The 14,720-nt window shown below is 42.0% G+C and overlaps 1 protein-coding gene and 1 non-coding gene across 13 annotated transcripts; one reads left to right on the top strand and one right to left on the bottom strand.

Annotated features, from left to right (window-relative positions):
• Nucleotides 1-8,575: 8,575 nt before the first annotated feature.
• LOC103982930 (uncharacterized) lies at nucleotides 8,576-12,164 on the top strand. Of its 12 annotated transcripts, none has more exons than XR_671535.2 (8): nucleotides 8,576-8,754; nucleotides 8,855-8,915; nucleotides 8,993-9,379; nucleotides 9,607-9,947; nucleotides 10,022-10,242; nucleotides 10,716-10,784; nucleotides 10,872-10,983; nucleotides 11,890-12,164. XR_671535.2 is itself a non-coding variant. In XM_009400026.2 (6 exons), exons 1-5 carry the CDS (start codon nucleotides 8,635-8,637, stop codon nucleotides 10,238-10,240), a joined length of 1,128 nt encoding a protein of 375 aa, XP_009398301.2. In that variant the 5' UTR covers nucleotides 8,576-8,634; the 3' UTR covers nucleotides 10,241-10,242; nucleotides 11,890-12,164. The 12 variants fall into 12 exon arrangements, 4 of the variants coding, with proteins under 4 accessions (XP_009398301.2, XP_009398302.2, XP_018679927.2 ...); XR_671536.2 differs by having other exon boundaries at nucleotides 11,872-12,164; XR_671537.2 differs by lacking the exon at nucleotides 10,716-10,784.
• Nucleotides 12,165-13,501: 1,337 nt separating this feature from the next.
• On the bottom strand, nucleotides 13,502-13,605 carry LOC135611486 (U6 spliceosomal RNA). Its single transcript, XR_010486613.1, has one exon. It is a non-coding gene; the product is annotated as a U6 spliceosomal RNA (small nuclear RNA).
• Between the last annotated feature and the right edge of the window lie 1,115 nt (nucleotides 13,606-14,720).

The following is a 14,720-nucleotide window of genomic DNA, read 5'->3' as shown; positions in this document are numbered from 1 at the left end:
CGGTCAATGCCCAAGATGGCCATATTGACTAGCACTTGAGGTGACTAGGTTGGCTAACACCCAGTGCAACTAGGTTAGCCAAAACTCAAGGTGGTTAAGCCGGCCAATGCATAAGTTGGCTAGATCGATCAACACTCGAGGTGGCCAAGTCGACCAAGCAACCGACATGACCAAATCAGCAAAGCACCCAAAGTGATCAAGTTGACCAACACCTGAGGTACAAATTGGCTAAACAGTCATGAATAGATTGATTAGATTTTTGATATGGATAGGTCGACTGAAGCAATTAGGATGACGACTCCCTAAACACATCCATCTCTCTCTCTCTCTCTCTCTCTCTCTCTCTCTCTCTCTCTCAGCAGCAAAGCAGGAACATCGCATCCACTGCTAAATCTCTCCTAAAGCAACATAGCTGCAGATGATAAAGATCCATTTCTGAACGAGCCACAAGTTAATATTGCTGAAATCTCAATCAAAGAGGGGGAAGGATGGAAACAGAACGCCATCAAGGAACTGTGGGCATCGATTGCCGTCTCTAAACGGAGGCGACGGGCAAGTATGACGCTTCGGCCGCGCCCTCGGATTGGGGCGACAATTCCCACCTGGTTCCCATTGGTTTGGCAGCGCAGGAGAGTCGGTAGCTGCTGGTTTTGCTTCCTCCTCCTGTCCTCTGTTTGTGGCCGGACGGACACGCGGCAAGTCCGTCACTCGGTCCTGGAACGAAGCACACACAGAGACGAACACGTGGACGGATTTAGTTGGCTCCGCTGCTAAGTTATCAGGCTGAGCGCTTTGACCAACCCAAATTGGTCAAAGAGTTGGACTCATCCAAAATCTCATGTCAACCACAGCTAATTGAAGTTAACATCAGATAATTCCAATTTAAAAATATATAAATATATAATATTTAAAATGTCTCTAAATGTTTCAGTTAATGTTTCAATTAATAGAGAATAACTACAGTGAACATATATGCATATTTTAATATATTTTACAATAATTTATATATGTCCAAATAAATTTAGTCGTAAAAATACGGAAATTACTTATTCTGCAGGCGCATATATATGCATGCAACATTCCGCAGGTCTTATGAAATTTTGCGTGTAGCTATCAATAGTTTAGTCCTGCCGGCTGTAAAAGTCGTGTTCGACGGATCTTGATGAAGACATGTGGAATCTGAATGTGGATGTGATCGAATGCAATGGGTACGTGATGAGGATTAGAAGGTGGGTAATCGCATCCTACAGTGCACGAATCTCAAAGCATTACTTGGCCGGAAGTACTAGATCCATCTGATTTGACTAACCTCTTAATCACACTAAATTCAGAGGTTAATTATAAATTATCTTTTATAATCAGTTACTTTTAATATTCCAATTTTTATCCCTTCAAAATTTATTTTTATACTTATAAAAGTGAAACATTAAGATCCCTATATAACGTTAAAAAATTTTATTGAAGCAACGAATATTATAGATAATACGTAATTAACCCTCAGGATAATCTAATTTTCTATTCACACTTGTTTTAAAAATATTTTAACTTGATTTTATCACATTACATATTTTTAAATTAAAAAACGACGCAATATCATCCCAAATTGAAAAAAAAATAATGTGTTTACTATTTTTGAATATACTGAAATTAACTAATTATAATTTTTCATTTGAATTTATTTTAAATTTAATTAAAGAGTGTCTAAATCTGATTTAAAAGTATATTCAATCCACGTTTAACATTTCAAGTTCTGTAGCCATCTTTTCGTTTAAATTTATATTTAAATCCATAATTCATTAAAATCGATAAGCATTACACCAACCAACACATAGTTAGTTAGTTCATCTAATAGCAATTTAATTCATTCATGTGAGATCGTTCACTAATATCAATTTCATTCATGGGTGAATGCTTGTGAGGTCGTTTTCCAAAATTTAGTTCATCTAAGAGCAATTTTGGGTGGATGCATGTGGGATCGTTTTCCAAAATCCATAAAACAATTGAAGGCAAACCGATGAAGAGAAGAAATAGAGACGAGAAGAAGAAACCATGTCCTCCCGAACCTGGTTTTGCCCCACCCCAGCTCTATATGAACCCCACCTCCTCTCAGCCTCATCAGTATCTCCATTTCGCTGTCGCTGAAGCTTCAAGCAGCGTTTAGCCATGGCTTTCGTCGCCAAGAAGCCTCCCTCCTCCTCCGGCGACGAGAACCAGACCATGGAGGTGGCCCGAAGCCCCGTCAGCAACTCCCTCTACCTCAAGGGTCCGGACGCAGGAGACGGCGCGGAGCGGCGGTCCCTCGACAAGGACGTCGTGCTCAGCAGGATCCGCCACCGGAAGCGCGTCAACCGGCTGGTGACCGTTCTCCAGTCCCACCTCCGTTCGCAACCGGCCATGGAGAAGGACGGTGAGCCCAGCAGATGGCTCGATGATGCCTTCTCTTGCCCTTGATGATGATGATGATGATGGTGACAGGACTCTCGATGGTGAGGAAGATGTGAGGGTAGCTCAAGAACAGCAGCAGGCTTACAACTAGTTTGATTATCCTCTTGTCCACTCTACACTGCGATCAAACTGCCATGCAAACGCAGATCTGCATGTGTCTCTCACAGTCTGACCTGATCACAATGTACTGAAACATACTGCAGCCTTTTATACTTTGATGCCTGTGGAGAAGATTTGATGCTAAGTTATGCTTCTTGGAGATGCCTTATTTTGGTTTGCTCAAGTCAATATATACAATTCACTCGTCAGTGATAAAATACAGCATTATGGTTGAATCAGACAAATCCGTGGAGCATAGGATCGATGATAGTTCTTGTACTTTTCTTTTTTCTAGTGTGAGGGTTACCAGCAATAGTTTCGACAATGATTGTGAGGGTAATAATGATTCTTATGCACCCGTCTTTTCTTGCATGAGGATTGTGAGCAATAGCTCTAGCAAGGCTGAGAGAAAGGGAGACGATGCAAAATGCAGGGTGATGGTGAATATGATGATAATAATGTAAGAAGGGTGATAAGACATGTTTTTGGCCCTATGTGAACCACCGACAAATATTGCAGACCGACGCAACACCGTACGCCTCCCGCGGTGACACGGACTTAGCTGGTTTTGCCTAAGTCGTGCGGCACCCTTGCGCGTCCGTCCGCAAAGGTCAGCCTCCCCGAAGCCTCCCATTGTCCCTTAGGACCAACAAAAGAGAGAACGGGTTAAAGAGAACGCCTCAAACGGGATCCACAAGCAAACATGTCCGAAAAACACTTCATAGACAAAGCAAATTACAAACAGACTTTACAAGCTCTGAATAGTGGCACAACAAAGGGTAAAATGGTCCATTACAGACCGAAAAGCTCTCGCACGTGTCCACATGACACAACCTTTATTTACAAGCCTAAAGAGGCCACCAACCCAACTAAAATGGGACTTATAAGCCTTCGGCTGCCCCTTTACATTCTGTACAAGGCATGAACATGTCAAACGACACGGACATAAATAAGCATTACATCAAACACCTTGTTTAGAAGTTTGTCCGTGACATTCTCCCCCACTTACCCCTTCGACGTCCTCGTCGAAGCCTTTGTGAACACTGCAACTCTTCACCTTTGCTGAGTCTTCAATCTTCTGCTCTAGCTGCAATGCGCCTCCTGGCTCCCAGCTGCTCTCCGCTGCTGTTTCTGAGTAGTCGAACCTTTGATCCGCCATGCTGCTTCAACTCACCAATGACTCTTGACTCTGGTGTGGGGTTGGCTGAGTTGTGTTGATTCTTACGGATCCCCCAAATGAAGGAAAAAGACCATCCTTACTGCGCCAGTCTCTCAAAATTTCCACATGCTGCTTGAACTGGGTGGATGCTTGTTGGAGCTTTAACGAGCATCGCCTCGCAAACTTCTGAAGTTTTGGGTCCTTCCTCCACAAAATCTGCTCATTGACTCTTCTTTCAGTTAGTTGTCACATCCAAGTAGGTTCGCATCACTTCCGCTTTCGATTGGTATTTCGTTGGGAAATGAGGCGGACAATCTACTCTCAGTAGCACTGATCACCGTTGGTGAGGATTTGACAACTATTGTCTTCCATTATCTTCGAAGGGTCTTTGAACTTGTGCAGAGCTCCTCTGCTAGATAGATAAGAGAACTGGGGTACTCGGTTTCGCCCATTCTCTTAAGAGTTGAGAAGGCAAAGGTTACTTGACTTCGCCCGCCTCCTCGAGGTTGTACTTCATGCATCGAGCTGGTTACTGGTCTTCGCCTGCTCTTTGCTCACACTTCTGAAGCACTTGAAGTGTTTGCACTCCTTGCGTTGAGTTAGCTACTGTGATTCACCTTCTCAATGCCATTGAACTTCTGGAATGCAGGAAGTTTTCACCCCAACTTGGTGTAATTCTCTGATAGATGAGGTCGCCTCTGGGATTGTACCGTCTTCTCCATCAACCCTACCGCCTACTACACTGAGTAGCAAAGGTACAGCACCGCGTACTGCTTGCTTCGTTCCTTGGTCGTGCACTCTTGCATGACCCGAAGTCCTTCACTTACGGCTATCTTGATGAGAAACTTGTTGACACCGGTCTTATGAAGTTTCTTGGCCTCTGCCCTTCAGCCTTGTCTCGGTACTTGGAGATTGCCTCTGCATGCTCCACCTCCTCGGCCCCTTTCACGACCAAGCGCTCTCCCTCCGTGAGAGCAAGGGATCAATGACTTTCACGAAAGTCCCGCCTCTGCGGTACCATGGCGCTGCCATGCCCATGGCGCTACTATCCGTCGCCTCGCCTCTGAATCCCTTTTCTTCACAATCAGTAGATATGTCTCTGTGACACTCCTCTGAGTCCACCTCCATTCTAACTGATGCTTGATTTTGGGTAGCTAAGTCCCTCTGGACTCGTCGTCGCTTCCTCGCCCCTTTCAACCCCCTGCTTCAACACCTCTATGTTTTCCAAGCAGTCCGTTTTGTCGATGGAAAGACAGACTGCAACTCCCATGCATGGCCTCTGCCATCACGTTGTAGAGTTTGCACCGATTCTGTTCTCCTTAGCTTCCTTGGTAGCAACGTTCGCTTACTCGACCTTGTCCTCTGACTTGTCGGGCTCCCTTAAGCGAATATGAGCTCTGGAGCAGTCCAACTCTCCAGCTGCTTCGATCATACCTCTGCATGATCAAGTCCCTCCCATGGAACTCACTGGTACTTGCATTCGAACTTTTCCCTTAGTGGAACACAGCCCCCATATGCTGATGACCAAGGTTTTCGTCCGATGCAAAATTCGATGCACGCACGGAAGACCCGCCTCTGCGGTACCATGACCTTCACTCCTTGAATCGATAGCCCTTCTTGCCGTCGTGTTGTTCACCGAAGTGGAGCTCCCAGTAGCTCCCGATCATACCTCCATATGATCTAGTCCCTCCCGGGACTCTGTCGTGTGTATCGCATTGCCACGAACTGTCCCACCACGATCCGCTGCACCATGTCGCCTCCTGGTGACATCTCCATTGCATTCTGATCCTTGTGGAATAAACTCGAATTGTGAACCCTCCATGTGTGGCCTCTGCCAATACATCGCAGGGTCTCCTCCACCTTCGATTTTGTTCGCTCCTTTGGCAATCGACCTTCATCCACCCACTCTTGGGTCACACCTAGATGAAGCACCGCTCTAGGACAGTCCGTCGCCTAGTAGCTCCCGAAGTCCACCGACTTCACTGTAATTTGTGCACCATTGTTTGGATCCTGGGCCTCTGCCCCTACCAGCACAATCTCCGCTGCGCACCGCTTCTTTCATGGCAACTTGAATGACAACACTGTGGCATATTCTTCAAGAGTACCCGCCTCTGCGTCCTCTTGCCCCGTGCTAAGGCCTTCTGAACTCAACTTCGCCTCCGCAAATTGAGTCGCCTTAGTTCCTCCATCAAATGCTCCTCCGAGATAAGGTGCATGTGCCCCGAAGCTCCCTTCGTCTTTGGCACCATGCAAGATGAGTCCGCTCCGTCAGAATGAAGGACCCATCGAACAACATGATCCTACTCTTGCCTCTGCAAGAGTTCATGTCTTTGACCTCTGTCTAAGGAAAGCACTGTGCTTCTGCTCCATGTTCCAACTTCTCTGCTGGCTCCCTTCATGCGGCTTGGGTACTTCACCAAGTTACGCCCAAGTTGCTCCGCTCCTCGTTTTCGCATTGAGTCGATGGTGGCCCTCGTGCCCACCATTCCACAGGTCAGCCCTCCCTTGAGTCCGATCTCCACATCGACTCCAAGTGTGCCTTCATTTAAGTTGCTTCCCCCACTTGATCTCGCAATGCATCCACCAATGCATTCTCTCGAGCGAGATCATGCGACAACTCCTTACCGCTTGCTCAGTCCATCGAGCTTCGTGGAGTTGTTGTTTGTGAGGTACTCCTCCTCAACATGTGAGGTCCGTCTCACATGATTCTCCCTCTGGAGAGCCGGGACTTATCCCTCCTGGATAACTATCCCGTTGGAGCAACATCTCTCTTCATTTCGGAGACCACCATCCCCTTGGACTACTCCGATCTGCTGAACAAACTGTGCATTGTTCTGCCTCCTGCAAACGCACTTGCTAGATTGCGACTCCACGTCAATACAACCCCCACTGCACCCCTCAAGGCCTAGCAACATGCTGAACTCATTGCACACTTCAGCCTCCTACGGACGTATCCTACGCTTGCCAAAGAGAAAGTTTCAATGCTCCATGGCGCCGAGTCTCGGTCGCCTTGGGATGGCCACGAACATTCCGTCGTCCGCATACAAGCCCATGCATGAGTACCAAATTCTTCGAGTTAGCAATTCCCCTCACCTCTGTGAGCTTTGCATAACTCTTTTGGTCGTTGCGCAACTCATTCCACCTTGCATGGTCTCATTCTTGCCAAGCGCCTCGCTTGCCTATAGCACCATCAAGTATAGTTGTCAACGTTGAGCCGTAGCTCAAACTCAGCCATCCCAACCTTTGTGTGCTCCAAATTCTTCCAAGCTTGCCTGTTCTCGTGGTGCCTCTTGCGCGAAGGGTTGGCCATTCCTCTGAATGCCAATTTCAGATGCCCGCTCCTCTGAGCGACTCTTTTCCCTACATCTCCATGCCCGTTTTCCCTCAAACGGTCGCGCGTTGCTGACTGCCCTCAACGCAGCCCCGCTAGGTCCCCCACGTTTGCATGTCAAGTGTTTCTATGAGTGCTTGTCCCGCTCTGATACCATATGACACGGACTTAGCTGGTTTTGCCTAAGTCGTGCGGCACCCTTGCGCGTCCGTCCACAAAGGTCAGCCTCCCCGAAGCCTCCCATTGTCCCTTAGGACCAACAAAAGAGAGAACGGGTTAAAGAGAACGCCTCAAACGGGATCCACAAGCAAACATGTCCGAAAAACACTTCATAGACAAAGCAAATTACAAACAGACTTTACAAGCTCTGAACAGTGGCACAACAAAGGGTAAAATGGTCCATTACAGACCGAAAAGCTCTCGCACGTGTCCACATGACACAACCTTTATTTACAAGCCTAAAGAGGCCACCAACCCAACTAAAATGGGACTTATAAGCCTTCGACTGCCCCTTTACATTCTGTACAAGGCATGAACATGCCAAACGACACGGACATACATAAGCATTACATCAAACACCTTGTTTAGAAGTTTGTCCGTGACAGCGGGGTGCATGTCATGTCAAGTTCCAACGGTGCGACCTGACCATCCCAAGAGCTGGGGGCGATGTCGTTTACTGTTAGGGCAGTGCCATCTGACGTCGCTTAAGCACCCCCGAAGACGTCACCTCGTCAGAGAGATTGTTCCGCCCCCAGAGTCAATGGCCATGTCGGATCAGGGCCCGACTAATTTCCACACGCAGGTATAAATACCCCCGACCTGATCAAGGAAAAGGGGAGAGAGGGGGGAGAAAAATCAATTGATCACTTCACTGATTTGCTCGTCGGAGGGGCCTCGTGATCCCGACGAGGGCTATTTTTATAGGAAAATACGATCATCTCACGAAGATGAGCTACCAACCACCCCGGAGAAGGAGAGACGCAGCACAGCGTACATAGCGCCCGGATCAGCACACCAAGGAACGCTGATTAGCACCCCGTCGTGAGGGCCCGATCGACCTCGGCATCCAGCTCAACCGGCAGAAGACTCTCGACATTGACCCGTGGACTAAGCCGTGCTGATTCATCGGCCACGGTACATTTGTTCACCAACAAAGGGTGAATGAGGTGTAATTTAGATAGTTTTCTAGGATATCTAAAATAAAAGAGTAATTATTTAGAAAATATCTAAAATAAAGATATTTTTAGAAAAAATACTATATATATATATATATATATATATATATAAAGTTGGATAAATTCTCAAAAATAAATTTCTAACTTTGAAAAATTTTTATAAAGCACTCTGGGATAGATGAAAATATTGTTTTCTTAAAATAGTTAAAATATTGTTAAAATATTTATTTAAAAAAGTTATACGAGAATTTCTCAAAATAAGTTGTAGATTCTTTTCGATACTTTTAGAAATACAGTATTAATATTAACATAATATAATATTGTAAAATCATGTTACTTTTTATCCGATGAGGGTTTCGTGTAGTAGTAGTAGTAGTAGGCCACGGGGTTTTTGGATTTCCCAGCGACCACCGCATCCGGAGGAGATGACGACGGGGCTACAGTCCGTTTGCTGCGTTCACCGCCGCCTTCTCCAACTCTCGCCTCCCTCCTCTACTCCTCCCTTCTGCCCCCGTCGCAGAAGCCTCTCCGGCCCTTCCGCCGTCGTAAGATCTCGTCCCGCCATCGCGACTCTGAGAATGCAAAACCTCCCCCTAAAACCCTAACCCCACATGCTCCTGACCCTTTTGGACTTTTTGGATGCAGCTTCCTCCTGTTAACCTTCGATGGTACGGCCGCAGTTTCCGCTTCCGGAACGCATCCACAGGTAAATTCTCTCTCCTCCGTCGACCGAATCTCAAAGAAAAATGACATCTTGATGTTGCTTCGGTTGATTTCTGAAAGGTCGATCGATTCTGCCGGGCAAGGTGTTAGCCTATTTGCCCGATTCAGAGAACTCCAACGGCGCGGTAAAAGAGGCGAATCCGTCCAGTGTTGATTCGAACGTTGGATCCTTGGTTAGCGCGAGGGATTTCGACGCGGTCCTCCGGTCTGGGTCTCACGCGAGGGGCAGCTTTGACCCCTTTCGTGGGAAGTCGGGTTCTGTGTCTTTCTGCGGATTGACTCACCAGATGGTGGAAGAGAGGAAGCTGGTTTCTTCCCCCTTCAAGGACGGCACAGGATCGCTCGTGTGGATTTTAGGTCCTCTAGCGCTGATATCTTCGCTCGTGGTTCCACAATTTTTTCTCGGCAACGTTATCGAGTCGGTTCTACGAGATGAGATCCTTGCAGGTACATATCGTTGTTCTTGGCAATAACTTAGTACTTGATCAATTAAATTCTTTGGGCAGTGTTACAAGTATCAATTAAATTGAACGTTAGAAACCAATAAGATTAGAATTATTTCAACAAGAAAAAAAAACATCATGCTTAACTATGTCAATTTTAGTCTTTCCTAATGTATAAAGGCCACTTTGTTTTTGTTATTTTTTCCTGAAGAATATAACTATTTTCTGCAGAAATTGTCGCCTCATTGTCTTCAGAGGCCATATTCTATGTCGGGCTTGCTGCATTTCTGTCAGTAACTGATCATGTCCAACGCCCATATCTTGACTTCAGCCCGAAAAGATGGAGCCTTATCACCGGCCTCAGAGGCTACCTTTCCTCGGCTTTCTTCACCATGGGTTTCAAGGTGTTTGCTCCTCTTCTTGCGGCCTATGTTGTTTGGCCAGTGATTGGTCTCCCTGCTGTGGTTGCCGTTGCTCCATTTCTGATGGGTTGTGCTGCACAATATGCATTTGAGACACACCTCGACAGACGTAATTCATCTTGTTGGCCTGTATTGCCAATAATCTTTGAGGTATCGGTTATGATCCTGTCTTGAAGTCCTTTTCCGATTCAAATTCTAGTACTTGGACTGATTTTATATTGCAGGTATATAGACTGTATCAGTTGAACAAGGGTGCACATTTTATAGAAAGGTTATTGTTTCTAATGAGAGGATCGTCTACGAACACTGCAGTAATGGAAAGAAGTAGCGCATTCATTTCCATGCTAGCCGTTCTCCAAATCCTTGGTGTTGTTTGCCTGTGGTCTTTAATGACTTTTCTTCTACGACTTTTCCCTTCTAGACCTGTGGCAGAGAACTATTGAATGTAAGTGCCTTGCTTATTCGGCTATTAAAATTGTTTAACCTGCTAGTTAAGTTTTATAGATGCACAGTACCTTTGATATGCCAGATTCCTGAAAATGGAACTTAAACTAGCATAATATGCCCAAGAGTAATTGAAGATCTAAATTAAAAAAGAAAATTTTGAAGTTCTAGTTGATATGAAGGTGGATGCTTTCTTTTATGAGACACATTAATTCTTGAGGAGCAACCGTTAGGTAAAAAGGCAAAAGACTCATAGCAGATGCATAACTCTTATAAAAAAAAGTGATTTGGAGACCCATTTGAATCCTTATTGTGTATTTTTTGCAGTCTCCAAACCAATAGGATATATTATACTGCTGATGGTACTATTATCTGTGCTAAAACACATGAAGTAACAGTTTATTGAGATGACATGTTGTGCCAGCTTTGTCAGCACAAGCATGTTCCCTCATGAGTTCTGGTTTGGCAATGCAGTCTCTCGAGCTTTTCTCAATTTGTCATGATAGTGCACATGAGCAGAGCAGCATGGTACCTGAGGAACTGGTGGTCCACTGGCATGACTCAAATTTAATAAAAGAACTTATTGCTTGTCTGATCTAGAAATTAAATTATCCTTGATTATTCCTGCAGTGTGATTGGTGACTTTGATGATGGATGATTGTGACGAAATAGAATCCACCTCTTTAAAAGCACTAACTGACAAAATTAGCTGGTGCCAAAATGGACAGTATGGGATTTGAAGGTAATCTGGTGCAGTTGTTATAATTATTGGTATATGCATATAGATTGCTGATTGAGTGTTTTTAACAGCTGAGAAGTGTTGATATTCAATAGCAAGTCTCTTTTACATTTTCTTCAAGACATAAAAATTCATACGAAAGTAAATGTTGCATGATTTGGGCATGAAGGGTAGAAGAAGGTAATGTTTCAGACTAAGATTTCTGTTTGATGTAGGTATAATGTATGAAATCTGGGGACTGTGCATACCAGTTAACAAAAAAGGGAATTGGTAAATGGAAAATACAAGTGTTAAGATGTTCGAACAGCAGGCCAGATCTATAATGATATTAGATGATTCAGAGATGTTTTCAAAAAGGTCGACTTGTTGGGTGGCCAACCCGGAGATTGAATTGTCCAAGATTTAAGACACAATCTCTGGGAAATAATCCATCAAGAGATTGGATACGATGAACATAGTTTTAAAGCTAAATTCATGAGCTTGCCTTGCCCATGGAAGTGGCCAACTTTTCCAGCCAGAATAAAAAATTGAATTTGTTTTGTTACTTTTGGATTAGTTTCATCATCCACTGAAGTGTTGTGATTTTAATGCTTACTTAGCTGCAGTTTAAATGCCTATTTGTTATTTTGTGTATATTTTTTCTTGGATAGAGTAAAGTGATATATAGTAAATCATGGCACATTCTATTCCAGCTTGATTGATATTTTTTTTAAGTCATTGCAAAATTTAGATAATGTATACATACTATAGATGTGAGACGTAACAGATGAGAAGATTAAATTTAACAAATCATTATTCACATTCTGTTCCTGGGAACAATTTGTTACAATGCAGATGAAATTTTTAGTTTTTTTTTCTTGTCTCAATAAGTGTATATCGAAACTTCCATAGGCCTTCAAATGCATGCAGAATACAGACTAATGACACCACCAGCAAGCAAGTGAAGGCTATAAAGTATCCTGCATCATCTGTAACCGTGATGGGTTCAAATATTAGCATCCTTTGCCAAAAAGAAACATTTGAAATGAAGACAGAAAAAGCTGCAAAACTGCAACCCAAAGAGTACAGGCTCCCATGATTTCATGTATGAAACTTTTAACATTTGATATAGCTTTCTTATGTATCACTATATTGTATTTCTAGTCCATGGATAGCCAAGTCTAAATGTGTTCTTGTTTCTTTCAGTGTGAAATGTCCTTTGATAAATATAGATTAATGGGAAGTAATAGATGATAAAACATTAATTGCTTTTTTATCACTCTGCCAATATTCTTTACCAACTAAAATCTAAAAACTATCGTTTGACACAGAATCTGAATGCACATGCATGCTATTCTGATGTGCCAGTTGTTTTGAACTGTTCTCCATTCATGGCACTTAAACATGATATTTGAATATTTCTATCATCAAGTGATTTCAAAAGTGTTAATTTGCATCGGGTTTTGATTTTAGTTGAATGGGACCTCTCGGAGATTGTCTGCATACTGTAATTACAAATCTTTGGTGCCGTGAACCTTCTGCATGGCTTTCAGGATTTTCAATGGTTGTGGAAAAGAATGGCTTCTTTCTGCGATGTTACTTTCTTGCTATGTATAAGAGAATCCTTGTGCATACTATGTGTTGCTTTATTCCTCATGTGCATCATTTGTCTGGATGCCATTTGTGGATGGTCTATGCACGACCACCTCTTATACTTCATGCTGTCTCCTTTTAGCTTATCAAATACATCTTTGCATGTTAACATCCATTTCACAATTTAAACCATTTCACAGAGTAGTAAAAAAAATTAAACCATTTCACAATTTTCGCATGTTATTCTTGCATAGGGAACATTGAACTATTTTAACATGCATGCTTATTAACATCAACATCGTTTCATCATTCATCAATATGGGATTATATTTTATTTATTTTTAATATTTTTATGAATTCTCATTTGTTTTTCAATTGTAAAGCTTTATACTTGTTAAGTGTCAACATCCTTGCATTATTTGTCTCCATGGTATTATTCGGCATAGTAGAAAAAAAATTAAATTTTCTCTAATAATACTATATGGTACTATATTTCAAATATTTTTTTTTCATTTGAGACTATATTGCTGATTTTTTTTCTAATAATTTTGTGAGAGGTCTTATTTGTTTCTCAATTAGCAAGCTCTATGCGTGCCTTTGTGAGATCATATTTTTCATTTAATTGAGAAGATTTATGCTTGTCAATAAACCTACTTACAAACAAGTATTCTCTATAGCAGTAGAAAATATTTTGATTATTTCGCGATTTGTGTGTTGTCATGAGGCCATGCTAATCTCTTTTGTATTGATCAAATTTTATCGGATACCTCCAAAGAGATGTTAATAAGATGTTAATATGCACATTTATTAACATCGATATCCTTCCATTATTCACCGATATGAGATTATATTTCAAATATTATTTTTAATAAATTTCTCATTTATTTTTCAACTGGAAAGCTCTATATTTACCATAAAACCTACCTACAAGTATTTCATAGAGTAGTAAAAAAAATGGCACCTTTTCTTAATTTGTGTATGTCACCTTTACACAAAGACCATGCTAATTTCTTTAAGTATTATTTTAATTTTATAGTATGTCTTCCAAGAGATATTCATCCTTTATTATACCCTTTATTAATATCGATAATTTACACCACTATGTTTCAAATATTTTTCTAATGAGTTCCTCATTTGTTTTTGGATTGCAGAGCCACTATGCTTGCCACGAGATGATGAAGCATCACAAAGAAACATGATTATTCTTCTCTATTCTCCCAAAATATATTTTTCCTCTTTAACATACACATTTATTGTTTTAAATATTTTTCATAATTTTTTTTGTGAGTTTCACATTTGTTTTTCGATCGAAAAGCCTCTCTCTCTCTCTCTGCTTGTCCTAAAACATAGTTTCAATTGCAAATCTTCTTACATTTTTAATTTCGGTGGATATATTAAATTATTACCATAAAATTAAGTTGGATTAGAAGATATAATAGTTAGTGTTCTACTGGAGACTCTCAACAGGGTGATGAAACATCCCCCTCCCCAAAAAAAAAAGACAGCCTCCACAAAGAAAGCATTACCTTTCATTCTCTTTTGAACAGTTTTGTTTTGCCTGTTCAAAGAGCAACAACAATTCCACCATTCTTCAGTAGTGTCAGTTCACTATCATCTACTTGAGAATGAAATATCATAGGCTATGATGTGCAGCACACAGAACTGAACTGATGCCCAGATGCAGACTACTGTAGCAGACATCATCTGCCTCCAAAGCAAGTTTCCATAAGCAAAACACAGCAATGATGGCACAAAAAGTATTCTAGCATCTGATCTTCTTATTAATTTAACTAAAGATATTATTTTATATGAAATTAATGACTTGAAAAGATGTTTATAGTCGATCTTAAGTAACTAAGACATGATGATTTAAACATATAATGAGGAGCTCTCATAGAGAAAAAGATAAACTAGCAAATAAGAACTTAGACTTGATCAAAAAGTAATAAGATTTTTACTGAATATTCATGAAATTCCACTTCCTTCAAACAAAGAAAAAGCATAAGAGGTGAGAAATGGAAAGGAATATTACATAAACTAGTGGAGTAGAGTTAGGAAAGAGAAAAAGGGATAAATATGCTGACACAAAACTATAATTTACAGAAAGAGTTATAAAGTGATAAAGATGTTTAATATAGTTGGATTGGCAGCAAAATGATTGTATAATG

This window comes from Musa acuminata, chromosome BXJ2-4, assembly GCF_036884655.1.
Source record: "Musa acuminata AAA Group cultivar baxijiao chromosome BXJ2-4, Cavendish_Baxijiao_AAA, whole genome shotgun sequence".
Lineage (NCBI taxonomy): Eukaryota > Viridiplantae > Streptophyta > Magnoliopsida > Zingiberales > Musaceae > Musa > Musa acuminata.
This window is presented reverse-complemented; position numbering and strand designations above follow the sequence as displayed.

Bases quoted from the DNA above. Each gene is read 5' to 3' on its own strand.
- LOC103982930 (XM_009400026.2), top strand. From the start codon at position 8,635: ATGACGACGGGGCTACAGTCCGTTTGCTGCGTTCACCGCCGCCTTCTC. The intron at 8,755-8,854 runs GTAAGATCTCGT...TTTTGGATGCAG, and splicing joins TCTCCGGCCCTTCCGCCGTC to CTTCCTCCTGTTAACCTTCG. The intron at 8,916-8,992 runs GTAAATTCTCTC...GATTTCTGAAAG, and splicing joins CTTCCGGAACGCATCCACAG to GTCGATCGATTCTGCCGGGC.